General features: G+C 25.1%; 12 protein-coding genes across 12 annotated transcripts; 5 read left to right on the top strand and 7 right to left on the bottom strand.

Annotated features, from left to right (window-relative positions):
- On the top strand, positions 1-939 carry DICPUDRAFT_32479 (uncharacterized protein; the record flags this gene model as incomplete). The annotated part of the gene is made up of 2 exons (XM_003287393.1): positions 1-295; positions 365-939. Coding segments are annotated over 2 exons (870 nt in total), but the record flags the coding sequence as incomplete, so codon positions are not given.
- Positions 940-1476: 537 nt separating this feature from the next.
- Positions 1477-2469, top strand: DICPUDRAFT_78293 (uncharacterized protein; the record flags this gene model as incomplete). The annotated part of the gene is made up of 2 exons (XM_003287394.1): positions 1477-1611; positions 1696-2469. 2 exons carry the CDS (start codon positions 1477-1479, stop codon positions 2467-2469), a joined length of 909 nt encoding a protein of 302 aa, XP_003287442.1.
- A 68-nt stretch (positions 2470-2537) lies between these two features.
- On the bottom strand, positions 2538-4403 carry DICPUDRAFT_32483 (uncharacterized protein; the record flags this gene model as incomplete). The annotated part of the gene is made up of 1 exon (XM_003287403.1): positions 2538-4403. The coding sequence occupies one exon, from the start codon at positions 4401-4403 to the stop codon at positions 2538-2540; it is 1866 nt and encodes a 621-aa protein (XP_003287451.1).
- A 1254-nt stretch (positions 4404-5657) lies between these two features.
- On the bottom strand, positions 5658-6414 carry DICPUDRAFT_32515 (uncharacterized protein; the record flags this gene model as incomplete). The annotated part of the gene is made up of 3 exons (XM_003287404.1): positions 5658-6044; positions 6117-6212; positions 6301-6414. 3 exons carry the CDS (start codon positions 6412-6414, stop codon positions 5658-5660), a joined length of 597 nt encoding a protein of 198 aa, XP_003287452.1.
- Positions 6415-6958: 544 nt separating this feature from the next.
- DICPUDRAFT_151554 (uncharacterized protein) lies at positions 6959-7374 on the top strand (the record flags this gene model as incomplete). Its single annotated transcript, XM_003287395.1, has 2 exons — positions 6959-7025; positions 7148-7374. The coding sequence occupies 2 exons, from the start codon at positions 6959-6961 to the stop codon at positions 7372-7374; spliced, it is 294 nt and encodes a 97-aa protein (XP_003287443.1).
- Positions 7375-7545: 171 nt separating this feature from the next.
- On the bottom strand, positions 7546-9141 carry DICPUDRAFT_151555 (uncharacterized protein; the record flags this gene model as incomplete). Its single annotated transcript, XM_003287405.1, has 2 exons — positions 7546-7816; positions 7904-9141. The coding sequence occupies 2 exons, from the start codon at positions 9139-9141 to the stop codon at positions 7546-7548; spliced, it is 1509 nt and encodes a 502-aa protein (XP_003287453.1).
- Positions 9142-9651: 510 nt separating this feature from the next.
- DICPUDRAFT_78298 (uncharacterized protein) lies at positions 9652-10549 on the top strand (the record flags this gene model as incomplete). Its single annotated transcript, XM_003287396.1, has 2 exons — positions 9652-9804; positions 9893-10549. 2 exons carry the CDS (start codon positions 9652-9654, stop codon positions 10547-10549), a joined length of 810 nt encoding a protein of 269 aa, XP_003287444.1.
- Positions 10550-10639: 90 nt separating this feature from the next.
- On the bottom strand, positions 10640-11336 carry DICPUDRAFT_78299 (uncharacterized protein; the record flags this gene model as incomplete). Its single annotated transcript, XM_003287406.1, has 4 exons — positions 10640-10795; positions 10877-11002; positions 11076-11153; positions 11229-11336. The coding sequence occupies 4 exons, from the start codon at positions 11334-11336 to the stop codon at positions 10640-10642; spliced, it is 468 nt and encodes a 155-aa protein (XP_003287454.1).
- Positions 11337-11569: 233 nt separating this feature from the next.
- Positions 11570-13044, top strand: DICPUDRAFT_151558 (uncharacterized protein; the record flags this gene model as incomplete). Its single annotated transcript, XM_003287397.1, has 2 exons — positions 11570-12195; positions 12273-13044. The coding sequence occupies 2 exons, from the start codon at positions 11570-11572 to the stop codon at positions 13042-13044; spliced, it is 1398 nt and encodes a 465-aa protein (XP_003287445.1).
- A 199-nt stretch (positions 13045-13243) lies between these two features.
- DICPUDRAFT_151559 (uncharacterized protein) lies at positions 13244-16419 on the bottom strand (the record flags this gene model as incomplete). The annotated part of the gene is made up of 3 exons (XM_003287407.1): positions 13244-14706; positions 14791-15986; positions 16055-16419. The coding sequence occupies 3 exons, from the start codon at positions 16417-16419 to the stop codon at positions 13244-13246; spliced, it is 3024 nt and encodes a 1007-aa protein (XP_003287455.1).
- Positions 16420-19181: 2762 nt separating this feature from the next.
- On the bottom strand, positions 19182-19688 carry DICPUDRAFT_32493 (uncharacterized protein; the record flags this gene model as incomplete). The annotated part of the gene is made up of 1 exon (XM_003287408.1): positions 19182-19688. The coding sequence occupies one exon, from the start codon at positions 19686-19688 to the stop codon at positions 19182-19184; it is 507 nt and encodes a 168-aa protein (XP_003287456.1).
- Positions 19689-23275: 3587 nt separating this feature from the next.
- Positions 23276-25038, bottom strand: DICPUDRAFT_54842 (uncharacterized protein; the record flags this gene model as incomplete). Its single annotated transcript, XM_003287409.1, has 2 exons — positions 23276-24648; positions 24768-25038. The coding sequence occupies 2 exons, from the start codon at positions 25036-25038 to the stop codon at positions 23300-23302; spliced, it is 1620 nt and encodes a 539-aa protein (XP_003287457.1). The 3' UTR covers positions 23276-23299.
- Positions 25039-25141: the final 103 nt, after the last annotated feature.

The following is a 25141-nucleotide window of genomic DNA, read 5'->3' on the forward strand; positions in this document are numbered from 1 at the left end:
AATATAGAGTTAGAAGTACCCTATCAAATTAATAGGCTATCAGATTGTTTTAAGAATAATCTTATTGATTATTCTACGTTGGTAGACCACTTAAATAGATTAATTGGTACTGAAAAGGCCAAATACTATTTAAATGTTATTAAAGAAAGTCCAGAAATTCCACAACTATCAAAAGAATTCAATTTAGAAACAATTTTAAAGAGAACGGATGAATTGTTAAATGAATATAATAAAATTAATAGTCAAATAATATCTCAAGAACAATTAATTGAAAATTATCATAAAAACAAATCAAGTAATAATAACGATAATAATAATAATAATTGTAAAAATAATATTAACAATAATCAAAATATATGTGAAGATCCTGAAAATCACCACTGCAATGAATCTTATATAAATAACTATACATCAAACCATATTAATAATACTGTAAATAAAAATAAAAATAATAATAATTTAAATAACAATAATAATAATAATAATAATCAAGATTTAAAAAAATGTAATTGTAAAGAATTATTTGGTAAAGATATATTTCCCTTCGATTTAATGGAATTTTTAAGCAAGCATGGTGACCATTCTTTGACAGATTATTGCACTGAATCTTGTATATATCTAATTGTTAAAAAGTATCAAGATGTTATTGAATATGCAAATAATAAAATATTTTTTTTAAGAGCCTTAAAACCAATGTCTCCATCTGGATATTTTAAAAGTGCAGATAATGTGGGTTTTATAGAATTTAATCAATACATGGAAAATCTTTTACATCCAATTAGTCCAATGCATAAAAAAGTTGAAGATGCCATTAAATTCAAGATACACAACAAAAAGCTTACTGTAAATAAGGACTCTGTTCAAAATATTCCATATGGTTTCTGGCTCCACAATAACAATATATTATATGAAATTACTAAAGATACTCCAATTAAATAATTTTAAAATTTTTATCCAACCAAATAAATAAAAAATTTAAATTCAAATATATTGTAAAAAGTGGGTTATCCAAATATTTTATTCTTAACTGTTTAACTAAAAAATTGTTAAACTTTAGCTTATTTAGGGAATAGATTCATTAGGATCTTAATTTATATAAAAAAAAAAAAAAAAAAAAAAAAAAAAAAAAAAAAATTTTTTTTTAATTAATAAAAAAAAAAAAAAAAAAACAATTTTTTATAAATTGTTTTTTATAATTCCAATTTTCAAAAAAAAAAAAAAAACCATTTAATATTTAAATAATAAATAATATTTAATTGTTTATTTCTTTCTTTTTATAAAATTATTATTTCTATTTTTAAAATGGAATAAATTATAATATTTTTTTTAATTTTTTATTTTTTTATTTTTTTTTTTTCAAAATTTTTTTTTTTTATTTTTTTTAATTTTTTTTTTTAATTTTTTTTGATTAACCTTTATCAATTTCATTAAATTTAATTTAGATATATTACACTTAATATATTAAACATTATTAACATGGCATCAGCAACAATTGAATCACAGCAACAAAACTTATCAGCATTACAAAGATTAGATAATAAAGTATTAGGCATTTTAGGAACATCAACACATGCAACTGCATACAGATTTGATGAAACATTAAAACAATGGGTATGCTTAATTTTATTTATTTATAAAACAAAACATATATAAAAATTAAATCTAAAAATTAATAATATTTATAATAATTTTTAGTCTAGAAAAGATATCGAAGGATCATTATTTGTTGTAAATAGATCAGAATTCCCATATTGTAAACTAATTATTATGAATAGGTTATCAACAAAGAATTTATGTGATGAAATTTACGAAAAAATGGTAATTAAATGCCAAGATACCTATTTAATTTATAGAAATAAAAATGAAGAAATTTGCGGAATTTGGTTTTATGAACCATCAGATCAAGAAAAAATATTTAATCTCTTAAAAGAAGTTCAAAAAAATCCACCATTACCACCACAACAACCACCACAACCACCACAACAACCACAACAGTCATTACCACCACATCAACAACAGCAATCAATGATCCCACCTCCAGGTTTTATGATGCACCAACATCCACAATATATGTCACCACATCCACCACATACCTATCAACCACCATACAATATGCAAATGGCTGCTCATCCATCTCAAAATTTTAGTAATAGTAATCCATCAACCCCAAATAAAGAAAACAATATTCAACCATCACCACCACAACAAATTAATAAAAACAATATAGAAATGGAAGAAAATATAATTACTCCAAATACACTTATGCAACAAACAAACTCGACCAAAACCTCACAACCAGTATCGCCATCAAACGGTAAAAAAGAAGTCCCATTATTATCAGTTTTAATGAATTCTGTAGTCATAAAAGAAAATACTGTAACAAAAGATCAAATTAGAGAAACATTAAAAAGATTAGCAAACGATGACAATTTTATTGATTTAGTTTATAATGCTTATATAAATGAATAAATTAATAAATAAATAAATAAATAAATAAATAAAAAAATATTTATAAAATGTTATTTTTATTATTATTATTAATTAGAAAGCGGACCGATTAAAATTGATTTAACCATTGTACCTTTTTCTAAATAACCTTCTTTTTGTGGTAATACCAATAATGCATTGGCTTGTTTTAAGCTTAATAAACGACAACTTGCTTGTGAACCAGTACTTTTTGAAACAAAGCAATGTTCATTAAAATCCCATTCAATATAACATCTGTGATACTCTGGTCTTTCAGGATCCATTTGAATACGATCTAAAAGTTTAACTTCGACTTGAGGTAAATTTGTATTTGAGAAACCTGAAATTCTACGGAGTGCTGGAACTACAAACAAGTAAAAGCATACAACCGAACTTACTGGATTTCCTGGCAACGAGAAGACTAGTGTTGTCTTTTCATCACTTGTAATAGTTGAAAAAGTTAAAGGTTTGCCTGGTTTCATATTAACTCTACCAAAATGTACTTTACCCATTTTTTCAAGTAATGGTTTAACCAAATCTAATTGACCCATTGATACACCCCCGCTAGTTATAATAATATCTGAATTTTTAGACTCTTCAACAAATGTAGATTCTAAATCTTCTAATTTATCTCCAACGATGCCAACCAAATTAATTTGATCTCTTGATGCACATTCACCAAAATGATTTGATATCTCTTTAATAATAGCTTCGAGTGTTGGTGTATTACTATCACGAATAATACCTGCCTCTAATTCTCCTTGTTTTTTATAATCTACCAATTCATCACCAGTTGAAATGATTGAAATTTTTGGTAAACCATAGCACTGTACTGTTTGAATACCAAGAGTAGCCAAAAGTCCAATTTCAGAACATCCCATTTTATCACCTTTTTTTAATACTACAGTACCTTGTGGAATATCGCTTCCAATTGGTCTTATATCTTGGCCGGGTCTAACTGAAACTTCGATTGATACTACATTTTCTTTAATAATTTCTGTTTCTTCAACCATTACTACTGCATCATAGATATCTGGAACCATTGCACCTGTTGTAATACGTACACAATGTTTTTCTTCATCATTTGTTTCTTTGCTATAATTTGAACCTCCTGCTACCGAATCACCCAAGAGTTTATAATGACCAATACCATCTTTTGATCTTACTGCATAGCCATCTTTAATGGATGCTCTAAATGTTGGGAATGGGTCTTTTGATGTAATATCTTCTGCAATAATTCTACCCAATGATTTTGCAATATCGACACTTTCAATTTTTAATTTTAAAAGATTAGATTGTTCCAATATAATATTAATTGCCTCTTCTACTGGTGTCATTACATATTTCGAACCTCTTTTACCAGATCCACCACATGAATGATGACCATGGCTATGACCGTGGCCGTGACTATGGCCATGACCATGACTATGACCGTGACCTTGTTGTTGTTCACCATCCATTGTCGAAGTAATTGATTGTGGATGAGGTTGTGCTTGTGGTGCAGTAATTAAATCTCTTGCCCTATGGGCATCAACTGAAGAAGAATAAGGATTTGAACAAATTAAACCAATAGCATGTGGAATTGCTGGTAAAACTACACCTAAATTTTCTCTAATTGCTTTGACACTACCTGGTAAGGTTATAATTAAAGTTTGATCACGAATACCTGCTACTGGTCTACTTAACATTGCATGAGATGTAATTTCTAAACTCTTTTTTAACATTGCTATTTCAATACCTTTGGTTCTACGATTTAATAATGGTTTGATAGCTTCAGGTGTAACGTCACGTGGTGTAAAACCTGTACCACCAGTTGTTAAAATTAATTTAAATTTTGAATGGGTCCATTGTGTAATCATCGATTGTATATGTTCAATTTCGTCTGGTACAACTTTATAAACTGTTTGAATTGTTATATTGCATGCCTCGCCCCCCATCATATGAATCAATTGATTTTTTATAATTGATACAATTTCTGGTCCTGATTGATCAATTGCTTGACCTTGACTAACACGATCTGAAGTTGTTAAAACTCCAACTACCCAAACATTATTATTATTATTAACTATATTTGTTTGTTGTGGTGAATTACCATTGCTATTATTATTATTTGACATTTTGTATAAATAAGTATTAATATTTAAACATATAATTATTTAGTTTAATGATATTAAAATTGAAAATAAAAAAAAAATAAAAATTGAAAAAAAATAAAAATAATAAATTAAAAAAAAATAAAAAATATATTAAAAAAAATCTGAAGGAAATAATTGTTTAAATTTTTATATTAATTATAATAATAATTTATTTTTACTTAAATTATAAAATAGATTGATTGAAATTTACTTTTTATATTTATTTATTATAAAATGAATATATTGGTTTTTTAGCAATTTTTTTTTTTTAATTTTTACAATTTGTGTTAGAATTATTTTTTAGTTTTAAAACAACCATAAAGTATAATTAATAAAAAAAATCATATAGAAAATACATACAAAAATGGGTAACTATAATTATATATTTTACTTAATAGTTTTTATAATATTTATTAACTTTTAAAATTTTATCTATAGATTTTTTTAATAATAGCGATGTAGTGAAAAATTGGGTGAACAAATATCTATCTTGTAATAGGTGCAGTATGAAATTCTTTACAACAGCTCCTCTATCATCAATTTCTGTAATGGTAGCTCTCTTCTTTATCGTAGCTTTAATCATTTTCATTTTAATGCTTGATAGTGTGTAATTCAAACTTCCCATGAAATCACTATAAATATAGTTTAAATAAATAAAATTATAATATTTAATTATCATTTTAAATTTAAATAAAACTATAATTATCTTTAATAATTTTAAAATATTTATTTCTTTATTCATTTATTTATATAATTTAGAAAATCAACAATTAATATTTAATGGGTTGATAATCTGACTGTGTTTATATTTATTTTTTAAATCATCTTACAGTATTTCATTTCCAACACGTTCATCACATTTATCTCTTTCTAATTTAGTTAAATCTCTAAACTTTATTTTTAAATTAAAATTTTCAAAAGTATTTGATAAAAAGAAATTGAATATAATTTAAAAGAAATTAATAATTTATTATTTGTACAATTTGTTTTTTAAAATAAGGTTTTTTGTGTTTGATTGGTTGCATTATTAATATTGTTGCTATTATTACTATTTAATTAATGAGCAGAGGTCTTTTGATAACCACTTTGAACATCTAATTTTGGTGCACTAGTTGCTTTATTAATTGAAATGGTTTCTAAATCAATTGATGGTTTTTCACCAGAAGTATTATAAATTTGTTGATTGACTACATCTAATTTTGGTGCTTTGAGAGCATTTGCAGTAACTAAATCGTTAACACCAGTGTTTGGTTTATCACCATCACCTCTGACTTGATTATTAACTGTGTCTAATTTTGGTGCTTTGAGAGCATTTGCAGTAACTAAATCACTAACACCAGTATTTGGTTTTTCACCTTCACCTCTAACTTGATTATTAACTGTATCTAATTTTGGTGCATCTAAAAATAAAAAAATATTAATATTTGTTATTTCAGCGCACCTCTATTCTATTTAAAATAAATACATACTAATTTGATTTTGTGTAGTTTTTGAATGAACACTAGCACCAACAACTTGTTCACCTTGATTTGAGAAACCATTAACTGGGTAATGGTTAGCACAATAAATTTCATCATTAATAGATTTGTATGAAGTAAGAGTTAATTGCCACTTTAGAAAATGAAAATAAAAATGAATTATTAACATAAAAAATAAATTTATTTATTTTTTTTTTTATTTATTTATTTATTCAACATACATTGCAAACCTTGCATTTAAAACATGATCTATGGAAACATTTTTTGACAGCTGTGAAACCTTCAACATTGTATACAGTTTTATTACAACGAGCACATTTACCAAGTGATGACATTTTTCTTTTTTTTTTTTAAAAATAAATAAATAAATAAATAAATAATTGACTTAAATGAATATATTTACAAAACAATAAAATAATAAAAATAATAAAAAATTTTATGATTGGAATTTTTTTAAAAATTAAAAAAAAAAAAAAAATAAAAATATCTATTTTTTTTTTTTTTTTCAAATAAATCAAAACACCCACTTTTTAACCGAATTTTATATTTTTAATTATGATTATAATAATATAAAAAATAATAATAGTTATTTAAAAATAACTATTATAGTTAATAAAATTTCTTCTAATAGTTGTAATCTTCAAATTGGTTAAAAAATGGGAATAAATACACCAAAAGTAATTTTTGATAATGAAATTTTTGTTTTTATATAATCTGCAAAAATAAATTCGATAATTATTATCAGTGACCAAATCATAAGATTTTTTTTTTTCTTTTTTTTTATATTTTTTCAAAATTTTTTTTTTCAAAATTTTTTTTAAAATTTTTTTAAAATATTTTTTTAATATATTTATAAATAATATAAATTAACTAATAAATATGGCCGAAGACGATAATAATAATATATTCTCTGTTAAAAACATTAAGCATTGCGAAGCTCAATCAAGTAAATTCTTTGCATCGTAAAGATCTAAAAAAAAAAAAAAAACTATTTGAAAAAACATTCACTAATCATTTTTTTGTATATATTCAGACTTGTAGCAAATAAAAATAATTTTAATAATAAAGAATCAAAAAAAGCATTTGAAGAATTAAGTGAATGTGTAGAAAAAGCCAACAACTTACCAGAAGAAGAAAATCATTTACCACAAGCAGTTCAAATGCTTCAATATTATTTCCCAAGAATTTTCACAACTGATTTACCAAGAGAAAGAACTTTTATTGCTGATGGTTTAGCTTGGTTAATGCCAAAAGTTTTTGACCCACAAGAAGACGACGATGAAGATGATAATTAAAACCACAAATAATCAGTAATTATCAATAATCAATTAATTCAAAAGTAATAATAATAATAATCATCATTTAGGTTAATGGTAAATTAATATAGTTGTATAATAAATAAATAAAAATATTTTAAATAAATGGAATAGAGTAATAAATAATCTCTATTTTATTTTTATTGTTTTTTAAATAAGCGAATTATTGCTAGTAACAAGTTTCTTTTTATTTTTTTTAGAAAAATAAAGTTGATTTAGCGAGAATACAATTAGGCTGAATGTTGTTGCTATAGCAGTAAATCTAAATAAATACATTGGTGATTTATGTTCATATAAAAATCCGCCTATAATCGAACCTAAACCTGCACCCAACCCTACAAACATACCAGCAAAAATACCTTGATATGTAGTTTCATATCCTTTGGGTGCCATTTGATTTGATAGCTCTACACCTGCAGTCCTATTTGAAATAAAAAAAAAAAGAGTTAATATTTTTAAAACATATTTTTAAATTTAATTTATATATATAAACTTTATAGTTTCTTACCATATTGTTGCAAATGCAATACCATGTAAAATTTCAATTGGTAGGACAAACCATGGCGATACTGATTCGATTGCTAAAATATTATATAAACATAAACGAAGGATAAATGCACAGTGACCAATAATAATCAACTTGTTTACACCGACTACTGTTAAAAGTTGTTTACCAAAAAAGAAAAACGGCAACTCCATGACTACTGTAAATGGCATAGTACTACCTAGAAGCATTGAGCTGGCATGTTTAACATCTTGAAGGAAGAGGAATAAGAAATTACCAATGATATTTGCTGTCATACCACAAATCATTGTTGCAAATAAAAAGATCATCATGTGGGCATCTTTTAAAATATTTAAATAGACTTGCTTTGTTCTTAATCTTTCTTGTGGTATATGTTCACCACCATTTGCCTGCATTGGAATTGATGCTAAATCCTCATAGTCTCCTTCTTTTTCAATTAAATTATCTTTTACATCATTGATTTCTTCCGGTTGATCTTTGGCCTTTACTACTAACGTTGGTGAATCTATATCATTTTGTGTACATCCAGAATCATTTTCATTATTATTTATATCATTGATATTATTATTATTATTATTATTTATTTCTACTTCCTCTTCTTCTAGTAATTTTTTAAAGTTTGATAAATTTACACCTGATTTTTTAATTTTTGATGCAATATTGGTTTGATTATATATAAAATAAATTAAAAAGATTACCATCCAAAAAGTATATGATACAAATAAAAAGTTAATTGAATGTTTTTCAATGACAATACCAGTAGCAAAAGCGGCAAGACCATAACTAATAGCAGCAAACAATCTTTGCATTCCATATAATTTTGAATCTTCTCCCATCTCTTTTAAGACAAAGCCATCAATAAGTGGTGTAATTGGAGCTGAACTTATACTATACAAACTGATCAAAGCAAATATACCAAAAAGATTGTCATTGGTGGGTATTAATAGGAGCAATGCAACAGATGCCACTAAACAATTAAAAACCAAAACTCTTTTTTGAACATTATGTTTATCTGCAATACCAGTCCATATTGGTGCTGATACAAATGATAAAAACGGGATGATGCATGTAATAATACCAATAACTGATGGTTTAATAGTTTTAAAGCTATGCAAATAAACACTAATAAATGGTTGAATACATGCTAATGCTGCGCTACTAAGAAAATATATAACTTTTAAATTTGGGTATTTTTTAAAATTTTCTAATGTATCTTTCATCTAAATTAGTAATAATTATTAATTAGTTTTTTAACAAATAAATTTAAATATTTAGAATTAAATTAATACTTACGTTTTATAAAGAATATAGATACATTAAAAAAATATATATTTTTTTAATCTATAATATTTGTTATTTGTTGCTTGTTTTAAAAAAAATCATTGTTTTTTTATATGAATGGTTTAAATTTGATGGGTGCTACGTGTTTTGTAAAAAAAAAAAAGTAAAAATTTTTTTTAATTTAATTTTATTTTTTTATTTTATTTTTTTTTTGTTTAAACCCCGAAATAACAACATCCTATAATTTTATAAACTCTAAAAATAATATTGACATAATATTCTCATTATAATTAATATTAAAATTTTATCTATATAAATAAATAAAAAAAATAAAATATTTTTTAGGGGGAAGTATAAAAAAAATGGGTGGTTTATTTTTTTATTATTTTTTTTTTTATGTTTATAAAAGTATAAACACAAAATATAAACGTCATATATAAATATATAATATGTCAACAATTCACAAATTTAACCCTATTTTTGTTTCTCATGACACACCAAGAACAATAATATTAAATGAATATTCAACAAGAATGTTTTTTGAAAATTTCTCAAAGAACATATTTGATGGAATTAAACCAAAAGCAATTTTAGTTATAAGTGTAAGTATTAATTTTTTTTTATGTAAAGAAAAATAACCATTAAAAATTTTTATTTTTTATTTTTGGTAATATTAATAATTAACTTTAGGCACATTGGGAAGAAAATGATTTTACTATTCAAACAACAAAAGACCCAAAAGTAATTTATGATTTTTATAATTTCCCAGATGAAATGTATAAATTTGAATATCCAGCTAAAACATGTCCTCAATTAATAAACAGAGTAATAGAATTATTTAAAGATGCGGATATAGAGTTAAAAAGGGATTGTAAAAGAGGTTATGATCATGGTGCATGGACTGTAAATAAATTAATATATCCAGAAGCAGATGTGCCTATGGTTCAAATATCTTTAAAATCAAATTTAAACCCAACAGAGCATTACCAAATAGGCAAAGCTCTTAAACCATTGGTAGATGAAGGTTATTTAGTTATGGGTAGTGGTGGAACAGTGCACAATTTAGAAGCATCAAAAGATCTATCGAATCACCATGATAGAGCTTGGGCGATTGATTTTGAAGAATGGGTACACAACACACTAACAACTAAAACTGGTAAAGAAAGAGAGGATGAGTTTCTTAAATTTGAATCACTACCAAATTCAAATAAAGCACATCCCACCTACGATCATTTTATTCCGCTATTTGTTATTCTAGGTTGTGCCAAAGATCACTCAGTGTGTAAACGTATCCATTGCCATTGGAGAAATCCTGTTTTTTGTGCTTCAAGTTACTCTTTTGAATAATAAATAAAAATAACTATATTTAAAAAAACCTTTATTTTATAATACAATTGAAGCTATAATACATATGTGTTTGGAAGTTTAATTTAATGTTTATACTTTATCTGATAACTTTTTTTCATTGGTTGATAGTTCTAAAAATTTTGATTTTAAAATTTCTTCATCCTTTGATTCTTTTAATTTGTTGAGTTTATTTTGCAACTCTTTTTGTTTATTGCTATAATATTCTATTTTTTCCGAAATGTGGTCCTATTATAAAAACAAGTTGGTTATATTAATATTTTTATAAACAAATAATGATCATTATAAGTATATATTAATGATTTTTACATTATTACTCTGATCACTAGAACAGGATAATACACTATTGATTTGAGATTCGATATTTAAGTTTTTATTTTTAAGTTCTTTTAATTCGTATTCTGCTTGTTGTTTTTGTTGAATTCTTTTTTCTTGCTATTATAAAAAAATAAAAATTAGTAAATTGGCAATTTTTAAAATTTTTATTGAAAAATCGATGATATCCTACAATCTCTAATAACTTTGCCTTTAAACTTTCTATTTTTTCATTTTGTTCATTTAAAATTTCTTTTTCTTTATCTAATTTCTAAAATTAAAAAAAGTGGGTGAATATATTTTTAAAAATTGTGTAAAAATATATTTTTTTTTTTAAAATAATTACTTTATTTTCAAGTTCTTTTTCTTCTTTTATTAACAATAATAATTTGTTTAATTTTTTTTCCTTTTCAGAATTTATAGTTGTTATATCTTTTCCTTCAATTGGGATCATTATTATTAAATTTTTTGATTAAATATTTTTTTTTTTTTTTTTATTTTTAATTTTAAAAAAAAAATTTTAAAAAAATTTTATTTTTTTTTTATTTTTATTTTTATTTTTTTTAAAAACGAAAAATTAAAAAAAAAAAAAAAAACGAAATACTTTAATCTTTTTTTTATAAAAATAATAATAATAAAAACCACATTATTTATATATTAAATAATTAAAACTATATAGTATAAAAAATGGGTAAAGATATTAAAAAAGGTGGTAAACCAAGACACGACCCATTAGGCAAACAAATTAGAGATTCAGAAACAGCACATTTAAAACCAAAAAATAGAGTAGGCAGATTAAAAGGTAAAAAGGGATTAGAAGATACAGATACAGGTTTTGATGAAACTGAAAAAGTAATTCCACAAGCTCTTTCAAGTAAAATTCTTTCAGCTATTAAAGAACAAGCAACAGAAGTTGAAGCAGAAGAAAGAGAAAAACAAAAAGGTGATCAACTTTTAACCTTTGAACAAGAAAGAATCCAAAATAAATTATTTAATTTCAATGACTTTGTAGATGATGAAGAAGAAGAAGCCCTTGATGGTAAAAAAAAATTCAATGATAATCAAGAATTTGACGAAGAAGATGGTTTCGAACAATTATCTGATACTGAAAGTCAATTTGGTATGGGTGGTGAAGTAGAAATCGATGAAGAAGATGAAAGAGTACTCCAAATGTTTATGGGTGGTGAACAACAACAATTCCAAACTCGTTTCACTTTAGGTGATATTATTGAGCAAAAACTTAGAGAACAAGAAACTAGAGAAACTACTGATCAAAATAAATTAAATCCAAAAGCTATTGACGTTTATACAAAGTAAGTTTAATTTTATACCATTCTTTTTGGTTCTATATAAATCAATATTAATTAATATTTTTTACAATTATTATTAGGGTTGGTAAATATTTAGAAACATATACATCAGGTAAAGTTCCAAGAGCTTTTAGAATTTTACCAAATTTTATAAATTGGGAAGATTTATTATATTTAACTCGTCCAGATAAATGGACACCACATGCAATTAGAGTTGCAACTAAATTATTTTGTATGGGTACCAACACTAAAATTACACAAAGATTTTTATCAATTGTAGTTTTACCAAGAGTCAGAGACAATATTGCAGAATATAAAAAATTAAATGTTCATCTTTACATGGCATTAAAGAAATCATTATACAGACCAGCAGCATTTTATAAAGCAATCCTTTTACCATTAGCAGAAAGTGGTGATTGCACCCTTTTAGAAGCCAAAATTATTGGTAGTATTATTTGTAAAGTCTCAATTCCAGTTCTTCACTCAAGTGTAGCTCTTATGAAGTTATCTCAATTGGTAGATTATAATGGTGCAACCTCAATGTTTATTAGAATTTTATGTGATAAAAAATATGCTCTTCCATACCGTGTTGTAGATTCCCTTATTGAACATTTTGTTGGTTTTGAAGAAGAGACCCGTGAACTCCCAGTCCTTTGGCATCGTGCTCTTCTCAGTTTAGTTCAACGTTATAAAACTGATATTACCAGAGATCAAAAAGAACAATTAAAAATCCTTTTACGTAAACATACTCATCATATCATCACACACGAAATTCGTCGTGAACTTTTTTCATCAAATTCAAGAGGTGGTGTTTTACCTTCATTTGACGATACATCATCAATGATGGAATAAATAATTAAAATAATAAAATAAATAAATAAAAAAAAATTTAATATAAAAATTAAAAAATATATAATTTCAACAATTTCTTTTTTTTTTTTTAAATGACTTTAATAAAAAATACCAATTAGGATTATTTTTATTGTATAAATTATCATTATTAATATTATTGTATATATAAAAAAAATAATATTAATTCTTTTTTTTTTAATTATGGTAATATACCATTATACCATGATTGATATTTATCATAATAACGTGTTTTGAAATGATCTAAGCTGTATGAAATTAAATTTTCGACTAAAGTTGAGCATTCACGTTCATTTACATCCAAAAAGAAACGTGCTTTTAATTGGTCAATAACTTCTTTACCACCTACAAAACATGACATTTTTGGACCTGACATCATTATTTCGATTAATGATAGGATTTTACCAACTTGTTTTCTTGCTTCTATAAGACCACGTACACATAATACTTTGAAATATTGAAATTGACCAGAGGTTGCCCCACCCATTACATCAACTAACTCTTGTGTTAATTTAAATGGTGCTGATTCGAATGAGATGTTTCCTGGACTATTTGAGAGTATGTAACCAAAGTCAATGTGCACAATATGACCTTCCTTATCTATTAAAATATTGCCATTGTGACGATCTTTAATTTGCAAAATATAAGTTACTATTGAATATGCTGCCATAGATTCGATAAAGTTGGATTGTGCTGTTCGAAATTCGTGTGAACTTGGTTCTCCATAGGTGTTCTTAAAATGGTTTAGTAGTGTTGTAAAGTTTGGTGTGTTCTTTTTAAGATTGTGTAAACTAATTGTATCTGGAATGGTTTCAATGATACCACCGCTGCTACTTGTTACAAGGATATTGTATGGTCTTAAATAGAGTGGTAGTTTGCTTTCTTTCCAAATTTCATCAAACTTTCTAATTAATTGCACTGCCATTTGTTCCTGTCTACAATCATCACCAGTTTTAACGATAACAGAGCAAAGCTTCCAATTTGCAAAGTGACCATATGGTGAAATTCTACGATATCTTTCTGTTTTTTCTGCCCATGATTCACCAAATGGTGATGATAATGATCTGCTTGTGTCATTTATTATTTTTTCGACTAATGGTGATGATAATGGTGATGTTGAAAGAGGTACACCGCCACCAGTACCAATTGGTGGCTGTTGTAATGATGATGTCGATGATGATATTATTGTATTACTGCTACTATTAATTGAGTTAGCAGGTGAAATTGGTAATGATTTGCTTTGTTGTTGTTGTTGAGTTGAGGTGGTTGTAATTGTTGGTGCGGCCGCTGTTGTTGTTGAACCATTTGTAATGGTTTCAGATGAGGAGTTTAAAATGTTTTTCTTTAAATATGAAAAATATTTTCTTTTCATTTCGTTCATTTTTAATAAATTATCGTTTGTTGTAGTGTATTGAAGATATGATGAAACTACTTCAAAAATATTACTTGATAAAGCTTCTTGATCACTTTCAATAATCTCCAAAACTAATAAAAATGGTACCCTATCTCTTGAATTTAAAATTTTAACTTCTTCAGGTGGGATTCTTACTACACAATGATGTTTTGAATTTTGCCAAAGTGGAACGTATAAACCCAATGGTAAGTTAATGTTTAATAGACTAATTTCATGTTTTAACTTTGCCTCTATAAATTTGTAAAATAAAATATTAATAAATATATACTATAAAGATAAATTTTAAAAAAGGGGGGTGTATATTGTTTACTTACGTCTTATATCAACTGGTATTGGTAATAGTATTTTAGAAATACGTGCCATCTTTTGAATGAATGATAAAATATCATTTAAATAGTCACATCTATAGCTTTTTGATAATTCGAATTCAAAATCCTGATCAGATAGTTTTGATTCTACTGGAGGAGTTTTACACTTTTCTAAATATGAGATTTCATCTTCACTTAATGATCCGCCATTGGTATCGTTTATATTGTTGTTATTATCTGGACCATTCAATTGACTATCATCTTGTTCACTTATTAAAGTTTTTTCTATATTGTTACTATTATTGGATGGTGATGATTTATTATTTGATTTATTAATTGTATTAAAATTAATAACTGGTGAAGGTAATGATGAGGTTCTAGGTCTTGTAATTAGTGGTCTTGAACATGTAATTACAGACATCTCACAAAACTCTCTTAATCTAGTTGCTAATTCCTTTTTGGCTTCAATTTTGTTGTAAATTTTTCTGTTTCTTTTCAAGATTTGGGTAATATTTTCTATGGGGTCGTTTGGTTGTGATATATATGGGTGACTAACACCATCAATAGTTGATAGGGCGGGTGCATAGTTGTGGTTATTGACATTTGATGTTGGCTCTGTATTATCTGGTATATTTTCATTTGGTGTTGGTTGTTGTGATTGTTGTTGCTGTGGTTGTTGTGGTTGTTGCTCTTGTTGGGGTTTATTCGCTATGTTATGGAATTCATTAACTATATCTTCGCTATTTTTCCCATTTTCAGTTTTATTATTATTTTCACTATTATTATTACTATTATTGTTATTTTTATCTTGAGATTCCTCTTCATCAGTATGATCTTCACTATCACCATTATTAGCATTGATTTTCTTATTATTTATACTATCATTATTTTCATCATTACTGCTGTCATCTATAAACTCTTCTTCATCATATTGATTTTGGTTATATATTTTATCTAAATCTATTGGAGTAGTTTGATCATTACTGTACATAGGCACATCTTTTGGAGATGCTGAGGGAGATTGGAGATAAACACTATTTTCTATACTAAATAAATTCTTTTCACCATCTTCTTCGAATGCTTGAAATATCCAATAGGCCTTAATTGCAAATCTAATTGAGTTGGCACATCTATCCAAAACAAATCTTGCTAATGATGAAAATGATGCTTTTTGTTCATATGGTTGATTAATTAATAATATACTTTTGTAAAAAAATACTATTAATAAATTAAAAAAAATATTGAAATTTTTAAAAATTATAATATTTACCAAAGCTGAGTAATATAAAAATCGATATCTTTATCTTCTAAACTATATAGCTTATTACATAAAAAATCGATTATACCTGGATTATCTCTATACTTGTATAAATGACTAACAGCCATCCACGAATCAAAATTTCCTGAATATTGCTTAACTATTGAATCCATATCCTTTTCTTTTAATTTTTTATTTTTTTTAATTCTTTTTTTATTTGGACTTTTATCTTCTGCAGTTTCATTATTATTATTATTATTATTGTTTTTATTGTTTTCAATATTACCACTATTAATATTATTACTGTTATTACTGTCACCGCCTAATACCGATGAATTAGAAATTGTGGTGACAGTATCATCATTTAAAGTATTCATTATGATTATAATAGAAATTATAATTATTATAAATTTATAGATATAAATATTATATATAAAATTGTTTTACTATTTCTTGTTTTTTTTTTTTTGTGTGTTTGTTTTTATTAATTTTTTTTTTTTTAAAATAAAAATTATTTTTTATTAATTTAAAAAAAAAAAAAAAAAAAAAAAATAAAAAATTCAATTTTTTTTTATTTTAAAAACCATTCATATTTTCGATCCCAACCAATCTCGGCATCTTTCATCAAATTTTATTTTCCCCTTCAAATCCACAGTTTAATTTTATAGGAGAGTTGTAATATGTGTAAAAGCTATCACTACTAATATAATATACTAAACGATGTAGAGGAAGTTAGTACAATTTATAAAGATTTTTCTGAATTAGATAACTATACTCTAACATTTCCACAAGATTCAAATGGTAAACAAAGAATGTTTGTTGCATGCACAATTTTTATTGATTTAATTTTATATAGTTCTGGAAGTAAAGATAAATCATCTTTTGCAAATTTACAATAAACTGTTTTCCGTTTCTCTAATTTAAGTTTTATTTAAATTTAAATTGAAGAAAAAAAAATATTAAAAATGAATAATAATAATAATAATAAAAAATTAAAATTAAAAAAAAATAAATATAAATAAAATGAAAAAGACATTTAATAGTAAAGAAATTGTTAAATCACTTTTTAAAATTTCTAATTTTCTATTTTTATTTTTTTATTATAATTGTTTTAAATTTATATTATAATTATTTAATTTGGTTTATAGAAATATTGATTGATTCTAATTGTGCCTAGATCTTTTTTACCAGTATTAATGGAGGGCGAGGTTTTCCATAATCCTTGATTGCTCCAATAGTTGATTTAAATCTATAAATTGTTGCTGTAGTTGTTTTGATTATGGTGAATGAACATTAAAGTTTAGTGGACTTCTAGAAGTGGTGAGTTTTGATATTCCCTAATTTGGTCAATAATTACGAAAGCTTCAGTGTTTTTACCTTCTCTTCCTAAAATTATTTTATTTCTATCATAATTGCTTGGCCAGAGCGAATTAATGATATTCATAAAATAGTTGATTAGGTTGATTGGCATCATTAGTGTTGACTTGATATAAATATTTGATGACAGGCTTTGAATTGCGACCACATATACTAAAAATACAACAGATATTACACAACTTGACACAGTAGGTCCCAAATTGTTTGATGAGTTCGGAATATATACCACTTGATACCATTTTATCAAAAACAGAGCTTGATGAAACATGATTCTACACTATTGGATACAATAGACTCTACAGCTTGATGAGGCAGATTCGTTACTTCTACCTTTGATAAACAAATAATTCACTATCTGGTGTAAAAGATTCTTAAGCACTACTTGATACAATGGGTTTCACACTTGATGCAACTGATTCTAAGCTACTGTACCAATATATCATACACTTCTCGAATCAGGCTCTGTTTTATTACCACTTATTGAAATAGGTTACCATACTTGATTTACACTAAATATAATAAAATTTAATTTGTGTTAGTATTGTGTTCATCTACGAATCCCATTTTTATATAGATTTTTTGTTTTAAAATAATGTGCTTATTTACTTACTTGAAGGCTTTTTAAATCTATTATTATTGACCTAGGACCATTTTTTTGAAATATTTATGCATTTATTGTGTGATGCAAAAAATAAAATGAAGAAATATAAAATTTTTTTTATTTAAAAAAAAATATTAAAAAAATCAAAAAAATAAAATTTTTTTAAAATTTAAAAAAAAGCAAGCTCGCGAGATTATTGGCTAAATAAATCGACTATACTGCAGTGATTATATATTACAACCTTGACAATAAATAAAATAAAATAAAAAGATTATTAATATATATATTTTAATATTAAATAAAAATATTAATAAATATAACATACCTAAGTTATTGAGCTACTACTTAAAATATTACTTGGACCACCATTTGACCAATTACTTTTACTATTTGAACTACTACTTAAAATATTATTTGACCCACCAATTGAACCACCAATTGAACTGCTATTTGACTACCAACTGACCGATTATTTTAACCAACGTTAGAATTGAGATGAAAGATACCACATGGACCACTACTTGACCGGTTACTTTAAACCAACTTTTAAATTACGATGAAAAACCACTTGAACCACTACTTGGCTGATCACTTGAACCACACTTGATCGATTACTTGAACCACCATTTGAATTACGATAAAAATTATCACTAGAACCACACTTGACCGGTTATTTGAACCAAAACTTGAATTGTGATGTGAACTACCACTTGAACCACCACTTAACCGATTACATGAAAAATTTGAACCACCGTTTGAACCACACTTGATCTATTAGTTGAACCACCATTGGGACCTTAAATTAAATTTGCTATAGGTTTTTTGATACGTTTGGGCGATTGTTTTTCAGATGCTGCTTATATTTTTCCTGATGACTAATGATGGTTATTAGTATATGTTTAAAATTAATTTTTAAAAATAATATTATTTTACATACCATTTTCTGTCTATAAATTATTGTTTAGGTGTACTAATACCGAAATTTATAAGACCAATGTCAAAACATGCTGTGAAGAAAGCGAAATCTATTGTATTAAAAAAATAAATTAATAATTTATAAAAAAACTATAAAAAAATAAAAAAAATAGAAAATATAATTATTTACCTTTAATGTTTTTAAATGTACCTCGAATTACTTTATATTGGACCAATAACTTTTAATTATAAAACTTGGCGTAAGGAACCATAGTGTTGTTCTGCATGGTGAGACAAAATAATAGCTCTAGAGTTTTCAATTGAACGTGGAGTGATTTCAATGAAAAAGCTGCTGTTAGACTCAACGGATGAGATAACGGTAATTTGAGATTTGAAAATCTCAGCAGCGGCGAGTAATGTTAAGTGGTCTCCCCATGTACCCCTTCTTGCCATTTGGTTACAGTACTTATACCAGCTGGTGGCATTGGCAAATTCGTATATTTTGGCACCATTTGGAAGGGTTAAATTTTTGTTTTTCATGAGCCATGTAACAATAGCTCTTCTAATTTCCATACTATGGTTTAAATCGCCATAAATTTGGTCAGATAAGGCATGCATCTGACAATTGCCATCACCTGGGATGACTGTACGGTTCTCTAAACCGTAGAGCTCCAAACGTTCATTTAAACGTTTTATAGCTTTATCTTGTGGTGGTGGTTGAGGAGTATTGACTGTCCCTGAGTCAATATCCATAGATCCATAAAATTGATTTTTATTATCAATAATATGTGTGGTTGTGTTTGATTGTGGTTGTGGTTCTTCTTGTTGTAGCTTTTCATATGCATCCATAGCTCTAAATAATTTTTTATAATCAGGTATTGATGCAGTATGTTTTGGTTGTGGTTGTGGTGATTGTGGTTGTTGGAGTGGGATTGGTTGTGATTGCTGGAGTGGGATTGGTTGTGGTTTCTGGAGTGGGAGTGGTTGTGGTTTCTGGAGTGGTTGTGGTTGATGGAGTGGGAGTGGTTGCTGGAGTGGGAGTGGTTGATGGAGTGGGAGTGGTTGTGATTGTTGGTTTTGTTGTGGTTGTGGTTCTGGAACTTCTGGTGTATTTTGTTGTGGTGGGTTATTTTTTTTATGGAATTCCTTATAAAATTCGTCGTCGTAGAAAAAGTCCTCGACGTTTTCGGTTCCATCTGGGTAGTAGCATTTGGTGGTGTTATTTCTGGTTTTTCTAAAAAACCAATAAAAAATGAACAAAGCAATAAAACAAATTACAATAGTATACATTTTTTATTAATTTGCAAAATGAAAATACTATTTAAAAATCTAAATAAAAATAAATAACTGTTATTATATTTTTAAGGATGTGGATATATAAAAAATAATTTATTTAAAAATTTTTTTTTTTTTTTTAATATAATATACAAATAAAATATATAAATAATTATTTCCAAAATAACAAAAAATAACAAATAATATAATAAAATAATTTACAAAGAATATATTTTTTTTTTTTTTAAATATAATTTACAAATAAAATATAATTACTTACAAATAAAAAATAATGTAATAAAATAATGATTATGCTATGAGTGAAGTTGTATATAAAAAAATAGTGTGTGGTTATTAAAGCTATTATTTTTAATAAAAAAAAAAAAAAAAAATTTTTAATATAATTTAAAAAAATATAAAAAAATTAAAAAAATATAATAAATTAAAAAAACAATATATTAAATAAAAAAAAATTATAAACTACGAACTTAATTTTAATACAGATTACCATATAATCAACTAAAATAATAAAACTTTTATCTTTATAAATAAATTATTTCAAATTTTAAATAAAAAACATTTTCCCAATTAAAGGCGGTGCTATCTGGTTTTACAATATTCAGATAAAAATTCATCAACACTTTTTAACAAAAAGAGTATTCAGATGAATTTAATTTTTATTATTGATAGAATCACATAATATATAAAATAAATAATAAATATAATAATAATTAATATTAATAATTATATAATAAAACAAGTATAATATTTATTTAAATATGGATAATTTAGAAAGATTAAGATTTTTAAATGGCCTATAAAATAGATTAAGCAGATTTCAATCGCCAAATCCAGATTAGCAACTACATTCAATACTTTAAATCAAACGAAATGGGGAATTGAACCACACTAATCTAAACAGTTTTTTCAATAATATTAATAACTATAATATAAAATTAGAAAAATATTATATAATTCTTTAAATTAGAAATCATATACTTAAAGTATTTAATTACATAAATAAAAAATAAAAAACAATAATTTTTAAAATAAAAAAATGATTTATTTTTATATATTCTTTTATTTTTTTTACCTCTTTTCTTTTCTTTCATTTTTTGTGAAACTATTCCTTTACTATTTTTTATTTTCATTTAATTCATTTTCTTATTAATTATAAATTTTAAAATTAGTTTTTAAAAGTATAGTTATAATGTTGATTATTATTTCATACTCTTAACAAATAAAATAAAAAGAAAAAAATTTTGATTAAACTTTTTTTTTATTCTTTAATAAAATTTAAAAAGGAGTTTACTTTATTAAAATTATATTTATAATTAAAGATGGATTACTTATAGTTATTATTATTATTGTTATTATGGTTATTATTATTATTATTATTATTATTATTATTATTATTATTATTATTATTATTATTGTAATTATTTAATTTTCCACCCTCTACTGTTTTGGCAGAAACAAATTTCATTCTTCTTTCGCCACCATCTCTATTATAACTATTGTTATGGTTTTGATTGTAATGGCCATTACCCCTGTTATGTTGGTTGTTGATTTAATGTTATATAGTTCTGGAAGTAAAGATAAAATCATCTTTTGCAAATTTACAATAATCTGTATACTGTATATATTCACTGTTTTATTTCCGTTTCTCTAAATTAAGTTTTATTTAAATTGAAGAAAAAAAAATATTAAAAATGAATAATAATAATAAAAAAATGTAAAAAACAGAAATAAAATTAAAAATCATAAAAATTTTATTAAAAAAAATATTTTATTTATTTTATTTAAAAATTAATTTAAATAATAAAATTGATTATTTGAAGCAGTTACTATAAAGATATAAAAAAAAAAAATTATTAGGATGATAATTTTTTTTTAAAAACTTTGTGTTTAAAACATATACAAAAGATGTTTTAGTGTTCCATCCATTCAACATCAAATAGAAAACCTGGTCGAAATGGTACTATATTAAAAAAAAAAATATTAAAATGATGATAATTTATTTTAATAAAAAATATTATATTTAATACATACAAAAATATTTAATTTGTGATGTTTGGGCTTTGAGTTAATAGAATACCTTGTCGGAAAGGAACATGTAAATTCTTAAAAACCTTGTCTGAACGAAACATGTAGATTCTTAAGAACCTAGTAAGAATGGAACATGTAAAGAGATTTGTTGAAGCTTTAGATTTCTAGATTTTCTATTATAAACTGAATTAATATTTTTTAATTACAACTCTGAAATTTTACCATTTAACTAATATTTGAATGTAAGTTTTTATTAGATTAAATATTACATTAATTTAATCTAATAAAATTTATTTAGATTTATTATTCTAATACTTACCTTATTTCTTAAGTAAGAAGTAATTTCTTTCTTTTGTAAGTCACCTATTACCCATCTTATCTTATTACCCATCTCATAAACTACAAAATCACCTTTACATCACAATATGCAAAAGGCAATCACCTTTTCAAACTATTAATCAAGATAATATCAATTTAAATTATCATAGTCTAATTAATAATAATATCAATTTACACTAGTCAATAGTTATAATGACCAATTATAATAATTAAATTAATATTTAATAATTTAAAAGTATTAATAGTTCAATTTAATTATCATCATTAATAATAATATCAAGATACACTAGTCATTAATCATAATCACCAATTATAATAATTAATATATAACAATTTAAAAGTATAAATAGTTCGAGTTAAATTATTATCAATAATAAGTTAAAAAAATTGAAAATAAGTAATTAAATTCCTCCATCATCACCGTTTGCCCCTCATCATCAGCATCACCATTATCATCAGCATTCATCTTGGTCCCCATCATCATCAGCATTCATCTTGCCCATCATCATATAATGATATAATTTAGTATCTAATTTTTTTAAAATTGATAAAATAGTATTGAATAAATTTGGTAATGATATGCTAAATTGTGTTTTTGAATAAATTTGTTCCAAAAAACGATAAAAGATAACGATAATTTTTAATCACTAATAAAAATTAAACTATTTTTTTTTTTTAAATTTAAATTATTATATTTTATTTTAATCTTTTCTATTTTCTAAAATTTCTAAAATTTTCTTTAGAGATTGATTAGCATTTTCAATAATGGCATTAGCTTCAGCAGTTGTTGATTCAACATATTTTGGATCTTTGCAATCTTTTAAGTTAATAGTGACATTACGATAAGCACCCCAAATACCAGTTTCTAAAGATTTAGCACCAACTTCTAAATCACTCTTTGAAGCGATATTACCATGATGAGCCATTTTAATCATTGGTTCCCAACAACGACTTGCGATTTTCATAGTTGATAATGGAACATTAATAGCTTGTTTTAAAGCTTTGTCCATAGCTTCGTCTCTAACTGGACCCTTTGGTAAACCCATAGCTTTAATGTAATCGTTGAAAGCATTTGTATCGGCATCAATATATGGAATAAGATCTCTCATGGCTTTGTCAAGTGGTGGAATTAATTCTCTCATAACTGAATCAAGAGCTTCAAATTTCTTTTTACCAAATGTCATCCAACCAGTCATAGCACCTAAACCAGCACCCATAGCGGCAATAACAGCTGAGGCAGAGCCACCACCTGGAGCTGGGGTTCTACTACCTAAAATTTCAATGAAACCTTTGAGGGTCATTGAAGCTAATGGTTGAGTAACAGCAAGATCTTCTTGTACCATATAGTCAATAATTCTTTTCTTTGGGTCAAAGTAAGAGCATGAGGATAAACCTAATCTTTCGATGGCTAGACGAACTTTTAATGATTCATCAATGATGAATAAGTTTTCTTTTTGGATATAGTAGTCAGCGGCCATCAAAATAGCTTCTAATGGAACAAGACCAACGATTTCGGAACCAGCAACACCAAGGTTAAGTTCACGGGCATCTTTTGAACACTCTTCAAAGACCATGTGTGGTGGTGTAACAAGATAGTTATCAAGATTCATTGAAACTTGTGCCATTTTATATTCATCGACATACCATCCAATACCCTTTAAGAATTTTAATCTTCCTGGTTCATTGTCACTTCTACCAGCTTCACGTACGTTTAATGCAATACGATGGGCTTGTTCTTTTGTTCCTAAAATATTAACATTGTATGCAATTAAAAATGAACGTGCACCAGTAACTGATGCACCATAGGATGGAACAAATTTGGCTGGTCCAAAATCTGGTGCCCATTTTGGATCTTTTAATTTTTCTTCTAATCCTTCATATTCACCTGATCTAATTTGTTTTAATTGTTTACGATATGCTTGAGTTGATGCTTCTTCATATAAAAAGATTGGAACACCAATTTCTTCTGAAATTCTTTTACCAAATTCCTTGGCACAATTAACACAATCTTCCATTGTTGCATTTCTAATTGGTACAAATGGACAAACATCTATTTTAAATATAAATTTATTAATTGTTAATATTTATTGATTTTTTTTTTTTTTTTTTTTTTTTTTTTTTGATTTTTTTTTAATTTTTTTTTAAAGATTTAATTAAAATAAAACATACCTAAAGCACCCATTCTTGGATGTTCACCATGATGTTTGGTCATATCAATAAGTTTAAATGCAGTTTTAGCAGCATTTACAGCACCATCAACAATTGATTTTGGACAACCTACAAAGGTATATACAGTACGATTAGTTGATTTACCTGGATCAACATCTAATAAAGTGCAACCTGGTGTATCTCTAATTGATTTTGAAATAGCATCAATAATTGATTGATCTCTACCTTCTGAAAAATTTGGTACACATTCTACTAATGCATCTACAGCCATTTTATTTTAATATTAATATTTAAACAAGATAAATATATTAAAAATGAAATTTAAAAAAAAAAAAAATTAAACCTTCCACAAAAAAAAAAAATTTTAAAAAAAA

The sequence above is a fragment of the Dictyostelium purpureum genome (genome assembly GCF_000190715.1).
Source record: "Dictyostelium purpureum unplaced genomic scaffold DICPUscaffold_100, whole genome shotgun sequence".
Taxonomy (NCBI): Eukaryota; Evosea; class Eumycetozoa; order Dictyosteliales; family Dictyosteliaceae; genus Dictyostelium; species Dictyostelium purpureum.